Below are 12,788 nucleotides of genomic sequence, written 5' to 3' on the forward strand. Positions count from 1 at the left end.
TTGGGAAGAAAAATGAAGTAGTCGTTTGCTAGTGGGTGCTTAAATACTTAACACAGTTTGTTGCCTATTAGGAACGGAATTTTGTATGGAAATAGGAAAAACAGAGCTGTTCACGTTGTTTATCATGGCACAAATATGCTGGCAAATATTTCATAATTACCACCACATCGTAGGGGTGGAAATCATTGCTGTTTTCAATGCTCTAAAGGCATAAGCGCATTATCTAACAGTTCCATACCCCTGGTTAGGTGTAACATACCTACGCATGTCACCACACATTCTTAGCGACATCCACTTTTCTAGCGCAGTACGACGCTCATCTAGTACGAACCTAACTAACAAGAACGCCCACCTCACCTCACATGTGACACTTCAGGTGTGCATGTGTTCTCGGACACACCATCTAATGAAACAGCCCCAACCACAACCATTTTTCCTGCTTGATAACCGGCTGCGTTTACATTATTTCCCACGTGTGCCGCTGTCAACTGCATGCAGTAAATTCAGGGACCCCGGTCCCGCATAAGTTTCAAAAGGACACCTTCGGGTGGATAGCCATGGTTTAGAAGAACGAATCTTTAGGAATGTCCCGCAGGAGTTACGAGATCTTGGTTTGACCTGTCAGGTAACCTGATGTAAGCGATCAGCCTCTACGCTGGCTCAGGTGCACGAAAGGCTCTCCGCAACCTGAGGTGCACAGAAAGCCTCTCCGTAAGCTCAGGCGCACAGAAAGCCTCTCCGCAAGCTGAGGTGCACAAAAAGCCTCTCCGCAAGCTCAGGTGCACAGAGATAGTTTCAGTGATGCAAATCGGCCACGCTTTGAGGAGTCTGCTCGCAGATACTTGGACAGCCTTCTGAAGACGTCTTTGCTGGGTCCAAGTATCGATAAGGGTGCTCAAACTGTCGCAACGTTCAGCCACGGTGACATGACCAATTTATGAGATACACATTTCTGATTCTGCTTAGCCGCATAGCATTGTGAACGGTTATACATTTGGTAATCGTTTGGCACTGGCAAAACCCTAGAAGTGTTACTGTACATTTGTCATACATTCATTAAATTTTTGTGCATTCCAACATAAATTTTTGTAACATTATAGCATGACAATTTCATCACGCATCGCTGCAACTTAAATTATGAAAAATATCGTTAATCATGTTGACCTTTTTTGCTAGCGGCTTCTTTCCAATTCCTGAAAATCCCGTTGGTGGTATAGTCGATTTTGTTTTCTTTTGGAACTGTCTTCCTTTCCCAACTGTCCCGTTTTCTCAAACCCGGCAGAAGGGATTTCTGACTACTGCCGAAGAGCTCACCCAGCGTCCGAGCCGACAATCGCTCGCCCAAATGTCGGCATCATTTCGCATTCGTGACAGAGAGGCCATTTTGCATGCATGGAACAATGCAGACCACATTCTGGAACGGTTTCATTCTCGCCGCGGCCGCCGTTACCGTAAATCACTAACACGCTTCGGAAAGCCGCGTCTCAATCTCATGCGTGAGGGAGAGCTTCTAAAGAGAATATTTCACCTCAGAATGTAGCCCACAGTGAGCTGATATTGGCCAAAATGAGAATCGTTTGAACATTTAGTGATACACCTTTGCATCAACGTGCAACACGATCACATGAGAGCAATGATCAGGCATCATTACCCCATTACGCACACCGTGCAATAAGCCGCTATCCGTTCCACTTGGCTTTTTTGCAGCGTGACAAGAAAGCCTACGTGGCTTGGGGTTTGGCAGTCACCTTTCTTACGAGGTCAGGGGTTTTGTTTCAGATCCCCTCGTCGTTCTTCAGATAGCGCGTTGCAAACAGAAGCAGTGGATTCTTTTGAAAGTTGAGAATCGGAGAAGAAGAGCAAAGACAATTTTAAACGCGTTTCTTTCCCTGTAACGCCTCGGGGCTATTGTTGAAGTTTGCTGAAGTTGCAGTGGTCGCCTCCCTGTCCCAAACTCCATCGCTCTTGATAAGGGATAACATAGTGATCTTAACATTTCCAGAAATCAGAATGTCTATTATGTTTGTTTGCAGTTTGAGTTCAATGCATGGTCCGATGAAATTTCCCGAATTTCGCAAATTCACGAAGTTGGAAAATCATCGCAATCTTTCAGCACGCTGTTTTAAACTAGTGCTGTTTGTCGATAACTACAGAAAAACAACTGTCGTGTGTTTGGCCCTTCGTTGCTCATGTGGATCTCCTATGCGGAAGCCACACTCGCTCTGAACTAACAATTCCGACTGTCAGCAGCGCATATTGGCGTGCAGCCGCATGCGCGTGTTTGGGCGCCGGACAGGCCGGGCCGAGGCCACCGGCTGAACGTGTGCCAGCGCCCCCGGTGGGTGGAGCCGAGCTCCTGTTATTGGTGTCAGCCGCCATTCCCAAGCGGCTGGTGTCGCAACGCGACTGACCCCTCCGCCACTCTCGGAGAGGGGTGCCGCAGACATCACAGCCCGCCGCCGCCAGTGTCGGAGAGGGGGGTCGCAGCCACCACGGCCTCCGCGGCCACTGTCGGAGGGGGGAGGGGGTGCCGCAGTCGCCACGGCTCACCGCCGCCACTGTCGCAGAGGGATGCCACAGCCACCACGGCCCACCGCGGCCACTGTCGGAGGGGGGGGGGGAGATGGGTGCCACAGCCACCACAGCCCACCGCCGCCTTAGTCGGAAGGAGCGGGGGGGGGGGGAGGGGGAGCGGGGCAGCCACTGGCTGCACTAGGTGTGCGCTAGGACGCTGCAAACCCGGAAAGCCATCTATTTAAACACCACGATGATGGCTAGCTAATGCTGTGCCCGAAAATACTGCAGGCGTGGAAGTATGATACGTGCATTAGATGTGCCGGCCAGAACATAGGCGTAGGAACGTTTCAAAAAGTGCGGGAGGGCCAAGCTCGGGGTGTGCTTCAGGAACTTTTTTTGGAAAACAAGCCCGACGACCAGGGAGCAGAGGGGGGGGGGGGGGGGGTAGAGAAGGAGCTTACCTCTCTTTATTCAGATGTAATGACTGCTATTCTATATATGCATCTAGAGCTGTTTCTCATTGATGCACACTCTTGCCTATACGACTCACCTACGTCATTCGAGAAATAAGGCTATCCAGCTTCCCAATAATTTTCTTCTATTTCAACGTTGTCTTTCCTGGGGAGCCAAAATTCCACGAGCGGGTAGGCATTTTGGGTCATTGAGGAGGCATCTGTCTCCACAGGGTAGATGCCAGGGTATGCCCTGAGCAAAGGTTGGTGAGAATTTTGAAAGTGAATCGATGGCTCACAGTACAACATATTGTGCACGTGCCTTCATTTCGCTGGCTGCTTTCCAAGAGATAAGACTTGTCGTGGCATTTTAGGCGGAAACAAATTCGAAAGCTTGAAACTGCTAAAAACCATATGACAAAAGCCATAGAAATGGAGATTCTCTTTTGAACACGGAGCCACAGAATAAACGCCATTCTGTCATATATTCCTTGTCTGAGCCCTGCTCCCGTCCGCTGTCGATGACCACTGCCCCGGTCCAGCTGTCTCCGAATGACTGACCGCGAACTGGTGGTGTGGCTGCTTTGTTGCACATTTCTGGAGCAGCATTGCCACTAATCGGAATGTAAAACATGTGTTGGACACCTGCAACAGTACTTTTTTCCGAATGATCTTCCCTTACGCCACACCACCCCAGAAAAATGCCGCCGGGAAGCTGCCTACTTAAGGTGTGAATCGGCCCAACGGACATTTAGCTGTCCGTCATTCAACGTAAATGACTTGATCTGCCTTTGTGTGTGGGTAGGGGGTAGCCAGAGCCTTGCTAAGAGGCACACAGGGTTGACAAAAGCCTCCTTTATGATGCCCCCCCCCCCCCCCCACAAAAATATATCCCCGCATAAAGTTTACTCGTTAACAGGGGATGCGGTTTTCTTCGTTTCATTGTAATTGTTTATGTTGTAACCAGAACAGAAACCAGAAGCGACCGTGAAATCAATTCAATTTACATTTTTGACACGCGCCCGGATGGCCGGCTAGATACCCTTTGTACGGGTGGGGAGTCGATTTGACCCCCCTGAAATCTCGGGAACTGAGGGAGTCTGAGACATAAAATTCACAGGGTGTGTTGACCTGTACGTGAACTCACTTAGGTCAAAGTTTGTAGTTCCTAGGTCATGAATTTTAGGCCAAATAAGGTCAAACAGAGTCAAATTCCAGGTTCATCTGTAACGTGCTTCAGGATCTAGATAACTGTTTCTAAGCAAAAGGTCAGATGTTCATTTAAGGTCAATGACCTTGTTTGATATTTTGAACTCATTGTGACCAGAGTCACACGAGGCTGCTCTAAGGTTTGCGTTTGAATAAGCGACAAAGATTACAGTGTGTTTTTAAACACAAAATGTTGACCTAGGTTATTTTAGGTCAATGACCTATTCTGACCTCCAAATCGATGGAAGATGTAAATGCGGTTCCTGCTATCAATAAATTAGAAATGAACACTAGAAACTATCCCATACAGCAAGCTCTACAGTAATAGAACAGGATGGTTTTGATCTTGGTGTGACCTTTATACCTGACCTTTGGTCAACGTAATTTTCTCATTCAATATTTGTGTTGCCTAAGAAAGCATCTCAGAGATGTATGACTTCGTCTAACACTCCATTGTTGCATCAGATTGAACGATCCCTAGAAGTTGACTTCACTGAAACCATGGCCTGACTTTGACCTGTCATAGGTCAGTGACCTTACAAAGTAAATATGAATGTTTGATGCCAAATGATCTTATATTCAATTGTCTACAGTTATGCAAAACATGGCTCGGCTGCGCCGCGCCGTTCGGAGACCATTATAGAAAAAGCTGCGGGGGAGGGGGACGAGTCAATTTCACCCCTCACCCGAACGCGTTTTAAGGTCAATAAACTGCAGAAATCAGGCGTTTAACGATCGCATGGAATCATCACCGGTGTTCTTAATTTCCCATGGCTTAGTGGACTCTTTCTAAACCGATAGAATTCAGAAGCTTTTTCACAATGCTTTATCTGCGTTCTACAAACATTGAGGACGTAGCGAAAATAGATTGTAGATCGATCTGTGTGATCGAAATGTGAGGGTGAAAATTTTGATTGGGGATAGAGTAGTCAACAATTGTACTAGCATCACCAAGCCATGTTTTTCTAGAAATGTTTAACATTCACTCAGAATCGATTAGTAATACAATTTATATAACATGGTTTTTAACATGCGCGCTCGCAAATCTTAGTAACAGAAACCTCGACGCCATACGTTGCAGTCTCCAAAGTCCGTGGACCAGGACATCAAATCTTACATCTACAAGGCAGTCTGGGCGCATATTTCACATGTACGATTTTTAGACTGATGATAAGAACAGATTGGCCCTTAAAGCACCGCGAGGTGGTGCTAGAATATGGTGGTGGAACTGGAAGAGTTAAGGTAAATACTTTATTTTTCGTGTTTTTGTAACTGCGAATCTGTCTAGAAGACAGATTAACACGGCGCCCGCCGTCTGGCGGCACTTCCAGTGGCCGACGCCGTTCGGTTTTACGGAAGCTGCAACCCAGGGTATCGCTGTCCTTGCTCTCGAGGTTGCAGACCGGCATGTTCAAGCCTTCTGATGCACTTTCTCATTAATCCATTCTGAAGAAAATGAACGTTCTTAGGCAAACATGCGATGGCCTTGTTCGTTAAAAAAATTGTTTCGACCTACTCTGTTCAATAATAATGAGACATCCACTGTAGTCAACAATAAATCGCGAAGCGTCTTCTGGCTGTCATTCCGGCGACACGGGGCGGGATCTCCTGGTCGATCCGGAAGCCATTGGAGGGATATATCATATCACATTGCTCCCTTCCCTGACACGGAAGGCCTTCTGACCCGCGCAGTTAGCCCCGGATCAGCACAGGAGCCCTCATCTACGCAACAACATTCCCGATCGCCAAAGGTGGTCCAATAATTGTCACACAGGCTCCAGTTTCGTGCTTCTCTGTTTTCGTCAGAAGTATTGAGAAATCCTTGAACGTACATTGTAGATGAGATGGAGTCCTAAGCTTGTATTGACATGGCTAATCCATGTTCGTCTTAAAATGTTCAAGGTTTGGTCAGAACTGATTACTGATAAGCTATGTAATATGGTTTTGAACATACGCGCTCGCAAGTCATAGCAACAACAGGCTGAACGCCCGGCGTTGCAGTCTCCATGGCCCGCGTGGCGTCGGCCTGTGGCTGTGACATTAAGCGATAGCCAATAGGCAAAAGAAAAAGATGATGCATCTTGAGGAAGATGGTTTGTGTACTAGGTAAATCTGCATATATATTTAAACGTGGTGCAAAAGTAAGCTAAACACAACGTTAATCTGAAAAGCGAGAGCGGGGATAGGGCAGCCAACACTGCTGCCCCCCCCCCCCCGGAAAAGTGGGGGGCCAAGGCCCCCCTGCCCCTCCCCCCCCCTGTTCCTTCCCCTACGGGCCAGAACATGCATTCTTTTTTCCAACTTGGGATCGTGACCATTTGCATGAGCATCATTGGTGGTCAGAGTGCAATGGCTGGTAACTTAGGCTGATAATCCTAACGTAACTGAGTTAGTATGAACCTGACCTTGCTGCAGGTAAACAGACACGACGTTGGCACCAGTTTTGAGTATCGCCCATTACAAAAGGCTAATGGCACCCTTGAGCTCCCTTTTAAAAGCTGTCTTTCCTCGCCCATCACAGTCGCAGCCCGCACAGAGGCCTGACTAATGCCTAGCTAAAAAGCCGCAGGTCGAGATACGACCAAACCGCTTCGCTTCGAACCCAGAGCGGGGTGAGGGGTGGGGGGGGGGGGGGGGGGCTATCTGCCCCATGCGGAAGGCAGCGGTGTGCCTGTGCCTAGAGGGGAAAGCTATTGCCGCTATCGCACCCGCAGCCGCTGGAGAGAGGGCAGCGCCTCCACATAGTGTGGCCGCACCGAAGACAGGTACCACGTCCTGGCGCCGCACGACTGCGGTGTAGGCTGACGCGGCAGAGGCCTGAACCGTGCGTTCGCGTGTCCTCGTGTTTTTCTGATCGTTGCCTTGGACTAAACGTGCTGCTCCTCCTCATTCAGAGAGGAGCACGCAGCCGAGATACATCATGCGTGGCGCGAGTAGCATGGCTCATACCATCAGCGACCTGTCAGCCACCGCTCATCATGACGAGGCGCCTTGCCAGTGGTCCTTTGGAGCATTGTGCTCCCGTCGCTGCGCGCGCCAAGTGTGCCGATCCCGCCGCTGCTCACACGAGGCACGAGATTCTTTGCCACCGCTTGTGGGCAAGTCGATCGCTTCGGAACATGTCGCGATAAGTAGAGAACTCCTCGTCACTTGTCGGCAGACAGCTGCCTTGAGCAGTCGCCCCGCCAGCGCTGCCCGCTGGACGCCCCGACGCGCGCCTGGCTTGGCAGGCTGTGCTGCGGGCTCTGGCGGCATTGCGGTACGGTCTATCATGCGTTACACTGAAATCGTCTGACGTCACATACGCGCGTGACGCGTTGTGATGTTGAATGTGCCGGCGCTTGTTTCGTTACGCATGTTGGAGGTGGCCTTATCGTACAGTACATCGCCGCATATTGCCGATTCTCTCTCCTGGTTGAATGAAGGAAGTCTTTAGCTGTACCTGCTGAATTCTAGCCCCATCCTTTGTTCTCATATGCTTTATAAGCATGCTGTGACCTATACCTCATTACATTTAGACAATGGAATGGAGAGTGGCAGTTGTATAATTTTTGAGCGTCATGAACTGACACCGCCCCTTTTGTTTCAGAATCTGAAGAGCCAAATCATGACAACAAATTTATGGGTGAAACATGTAAGTGTCATTGCTACTATGCGTCGTTTCTTCTGGGCACCTGGCTTGTTTGTCATGTGCATAGATTATTAAGGCCACGGTAACAAATCGAATTGTTTTATACACCTGCAAAGGAAAACGGCAAAGGAAAGTACAGTCGCTTCTTGATATGCGGTGACGTATCTTGGTGGGAAGAGGGGGGGGGGGGGGGCGGCAGTGTATATGTTACCTCAACGACTTGTAGACAGGTGAGCGAGCATTCTTTCATATTCGGCCTGTCATGGCTATATGAATCTGAGGGACCAGATCGTGGAGCCATTGGTAACACGCGTTTCTTAAATGCTCGATATGCTAACCATGTATACAAGCTTGGAAAGAATAAGTTTGAAAAGTTTGTTTGCGCACCCATCGATGTGACGTTCCTACGGTCCTGCAGGGTTTGGGAGCTTTGCTTCGTTACGCCTCAGCTTGAGTTTTGTCAAGGGCGCAATCAATCTTATCTGGAAGGGGTTGGGGCGAGGTTTGGTGGGAACGTATCAAAGCTTTTTTTAACTTTCGGTCGGGAGTCGCCTACAGTGAAAAATGCAGGTCGAAGCTTCGCCCTTAGGCCGGCTGCGCCTTAATGTGGGCTGAGTCAGAAATTCTGGCGCTGGGAGCGGCTCCGGTACGCTAAGCTCACTGAAGAATGCTGTTTGTGAAAGAAGAAACGTAAGCTTTTAGCGACGCATTCACTGAATGCCGCCCGAAATCAACCAATGGCTGAGACTGAATGCGTGTGAAACTGTTTTCAAAGCCATTCGGGATATCTGATCCTTCAGTTTTCCAATTGATGTAGTTGGTGAGCTTGAAGTGCATAGCAGACTGAAAAAGAAGCATTGCATGATACAAACAAGTAATTTCTCAAAGGTCTCCTGGTTCCTCGAGACCCTGAGAACGATAGCTGCCAGTATAAGATCTCTGAAATAATAAAAGCAAACATTATTTACTTCGGGGGCGTAAAAACGGCTCCTCAAACGCTCTGTACTTGGTCTGACACGTCAAAACGGCTCCTCAGACGCTCCGTACTTGGTCTGACACGTCAAAACGGCTCCTCAAACGCTCTGTAGTTGGTCACGATACTCGGTCTGACCACGTGATGGCCCTTTTTTTAGTTGTGAGACACAACTGCAGAAGTCAACTCTGCAGAGCACTTGCCGCACGTTTCGACAGTGTCTGTGTGTATGCTGACGTGGGCTGGGGTGAGGCCTCTCTCGTGTCCTCCAGACTTGGCACGACTACAAACTGACGTGCTTGTATGCTGACGGGAGCGGGGGTGAGGCCTCTTTCGTGTCATCCAGTCCTGGTATGACTTCGGGCTAACGTGTTTGTATGCTGACGGGAGCGGGGGTGAGGCCTCTCTCGTGTCCTCCAGGCTTGGTACGACTACAAGCTGACGTGGTCGCCGGACCTGTACGGTGGAGTGGAGATGCTGCACGTGCCGTCCGACCACATCTGGAGACCTGACATCGTGCTCTACAACAAGTACGTCTCCTGGGTCTTAGCCTGCGTCGTTCTCCCTTGTACTGTATTGTTGCAGGGTTACGATACCGATGAATGATCGCAAGCACGTCACCGAGAAGCTGTCAACAACATCCAGGCTTGAAGCGTGTTTTGAAACCCATTCAGTGTTCCTTTGCAAGAGATGATCCAGCATTGGGCGATATTTCATATGAGATTCGCGTATGCATTGCAAGCTAGCTTATCGTGATAGTCTCCTATACCAGCTGGCAATGTCTTGGTGGCCGAAAATCTCGGCACGGCTAGGGCTTTGCGATATTCGAGGCCTTTATACTAACCGTATCCAAACGGATGTTTTCACCAACGTGACAGTTCCAATAGCTGCCCCCTCATCTATTCTGGCTCGACTAAGCTTAAATGCCTTACATTATGTAAATCGCGGCTGAGTTATTAGTCAAATAGCTCCGTCAGGTCGGATATTTGGCCTTCTGGTACCCATCTGCTGAAGCCTAGTAGTTTCGGGCCGTGTCCAAATGGTAGTCAGGGGCCAAAGGCTATGTTCTCTCGAGCGGACACGGAGGGCATAAACAGTGCTTGTTTCGCAGTGAGTCGCTGAAAATATACTGTGCCCATGTTGGTCACGCACATGTTCTGTAGATTACCGCAAATATATGGAGCAGTTTGTTTGGCGGTAGAGTAGTGGCGCTAAAACCTTATAGGAGTGAGTAATGTCATTGTAGAAAAGCAACTAGTTTCCGGGGTGACGAAACTGCAGCGGTTAAGTGGCGCGTCTGGTAAACCAGGGGTGCGGAGTTCAAATCTCCGCGGTGCCCAATCTTCCTGCCAGGGTGGGAGGTGGATGACGCCATGTAACCTTAATTACTGAGAGCGTCGTAACACCTCAATGATGATAGCTAGTTTTCTGCTCTTCGTTTGCTCACCACTTGCTCAAAAGGCTCCACCAACAGCAAACAGTCGCATAGATCTGCAGGCATTTTTCGACCACAGGTAGGCACGTCCTAAAGTGGAATTTTATGCTTTTTTCAGATATGCTAACATACATGGACCCTCGCCATAAGTAAACCTGCAGGGCTGTTTTGTCCTACCTTTGTCTCCTCTTCTGACATTTCCAACGCGTTAGCATGTTGGAGATGCTAAGCTGTATTTTGATCCATGCTGGATCTTTCAACAAAACGCAAGGCTGGACTTTGGTTTATGTTGGTTTTCTTGGCTTGGTATCGGATGAGATCTCGTTTCTGCCGGATCTGTTGCCTTATTGTCAAGCTTTCTTGGTTCTGGCTGAATTTTTCTACTTATGACGAGGCTGGAGCATGGATCTTAGTAAATCTTTCGGCTTAATGGGACTGAATACTGGTTCCTGCCTTTTCCCCTTTGCCCGATTCCAGACTAGTTCCAGGTTCCAAAACCAGGAACCGGTTTTGGGGAAGAAGTATTGGAACCAGGCACATGTTCGTCTAACCTAATTAACCTAGCCAAACCTAACCTAGCGTTTGCCTAACCCAACATAGGCTTACATGACCTAACCTAACCTAACTTAACTCAATCTAATCTAACCGAAGTCAAAAGGGTTGTCCAGGCGAGCGTTGACAGTTCATAGTGATTAAAACGGTGGCAAATTCTTGTGCGCAAAAGTGGCTTCATAAATTTCACTATGTGTGCAGAAGTGCGGTACTGTGTAAATCGATTCAGATCTGATGCAATGCACTTAGGAAAGCCGTTTTTAGTAAATCGTATAATGAGTCTATGCCCACGCTTTCTGGAAAAATATCAAAGACTGCATTCTAGCAGATTTTGTCTTTGACACCATTCCAGAAAATGTTACATTACCGAATTGACTTATTTGATAATGCAACATGTAGTTCACAGCCTGGATAGAACGTTTCATGAAACAAAACACACTAACGTTTTAGTCAGCTTGCAAATGGGGCACAAATGGTGAACACTCAGTATTTTCAGTCAATTCAGACAAAGAAGCACCGAAAACATAATTTTAAATGTGCTTGTGATGAACGCTCAAACTTCGGCACAAGCTGAGGAAAACAACACTAAGGTTTGATATGATATAATCAATAGTCAAAAACCACAATGCGTGGGATGCAATGTCAACACCCCTTGAAGCCTTCTGGCCCGAAAGTAGAGCCGTCTCAGTTAAGTTGTTTGGCTGCAATGTTTTGTTAAAGACGATCGCACCAAAATCTACGTAAAGCTTACATTTCACATAATTCACTATTGTGATTGCTTAAGAATAGTTAGCGAGTCATATTTAATTATCGTCAGGTTTGCTCGCTGGCCCCTCCTCGGCGTAGGAGGGGGAGGAGAGGTGACTCCCCTGGTGACCCGATGTGTTGGAGCAGGTTCGAAACAACCAGGCGGTAACCATGCACCCTGTTATCAACTTTTAGAAGGCCCTTTTTGCAGCATCTCTATCCGTTGGCTTGCCATGTTATTTCAGATGAGACATTACTACTTTTTTACGTTATTTTACCTTCCTTACTCAGCTTTGTACAAGCTTAGCAAAGACGTCAACTTGTTAAAATACAACAGGGTAAAACTGGTTAAGATCAAATAGTCCATTTCATTTATGTTTGAGGGCTTATTTGCGCTATTCAGTGTCTCGCATAATCTTGTCCTTCAATCACCTTGCACTTGTAATCCTTGCGCACAAGATCGCCGTTGGTGCGTTGTGAAATGCCTATTTACAGCACTCTGGGGTGTTTCAAAGGGTAACCTGACGTTGGTCTGACCTTCACTGGCTCTTGCAATGTTAGTATAACACTTCGATCAGTTAAGATTGCATAACACGCGCTCGGGTGGGGGTGGGGGTCAAGTTGACCCCCCAAAGGTTTTTCCAGAATGGTTTCGGAATAGCGTGGCGCACCCGCTCCAAATTTTGCATAGCTATAGAAAATTGAAGAAAAAATCGTTTGGCATAAACGATTGAATTTACCTTGTAAGGTCGCTGACCTATGGCAGGTCAAAATCAGACCACGGTTTCAGCGAAGGCAATTTCTAGGGAACCTCTCAATCTGATTCAACAACGAAGTGTTAGACGAAAGCAATACATCTCTGAGATGCTTTCTTAGGCAACTCAACAGTTGAATGAGCAAATTACATTACCCTAAGGTCGGGTATGAAGGTCACACCAAGGTCAAAACCAATCTGTTTTGTTACTCTAGGGCTTGCTGTATGGGATAGTTTCTGGTGCTCATTTCAATTTTATTGATAGCAATAACCGCATTATATATTTCCATGGACTTCTTGGAGGTCAGGATAGGACAATGATCTAAAATGACCCAGGTCAACATTTTGCTTAGCAGCATATTGCCTAGCGTAATCTTTGTTGCTTAGTCAAATGCAAAACTCAAAGCAGTCTTGTATGATTTTGGTCACCTTGACCTTCAAAATGTCAAAACAAGGTCACTGACCTTGAATGATTGTTTGATATTTTGTTTCGAAACGGTTGTCTAGGTTTTGGGGCA

General features: G+C 47.7%; 1 protein-coding gene across 1 annotated transcript in view; it reads left to right on the forward strand.

Moving 5' to 3' along the window:
* The window catches only part of LOC119099468 (acetylcholine receptor subunit alpha-like), a 59,459-nt gene that overhangs the window by 13,590 nt on the left and 33,081 nt on the right, over window positions 1-12,788 (forward strand). The window contains exons 2-3 of the mRNA XM_037222623.1: window positions 7,768-7,812; window positions 9,203-9,312. Of these exons, the coding sequence (XP_037078518.1) occupies window positions 7,768-7,812; window positions 9,203-9,312 (155 nt within the window). The remainder of the gene's footprint in view (window positions 1-7,767; window positions 7,813-9,202; window positions 9,313-12,788) is intronic.

This window comes from Pollicipes pollicipes, unplaced genomic scaffold, assembly GCF_011947565.3.
Source record: "Pollicipes pollicipes isolate AB1234 unplaced genomic scaffold, Ppol_2.1 Scaffold_4740;HRSCAF=5597_pilon_pilon_pilon, whole genome shotgun sequence".
NCBI classification, from domain to species: Eukaryota; Metazoa; Arthropoda; class Thecostraca; order Pollicipedomorpha; family Pollicipedidae; genus Pollicipes; species Pollicipes pollicipes.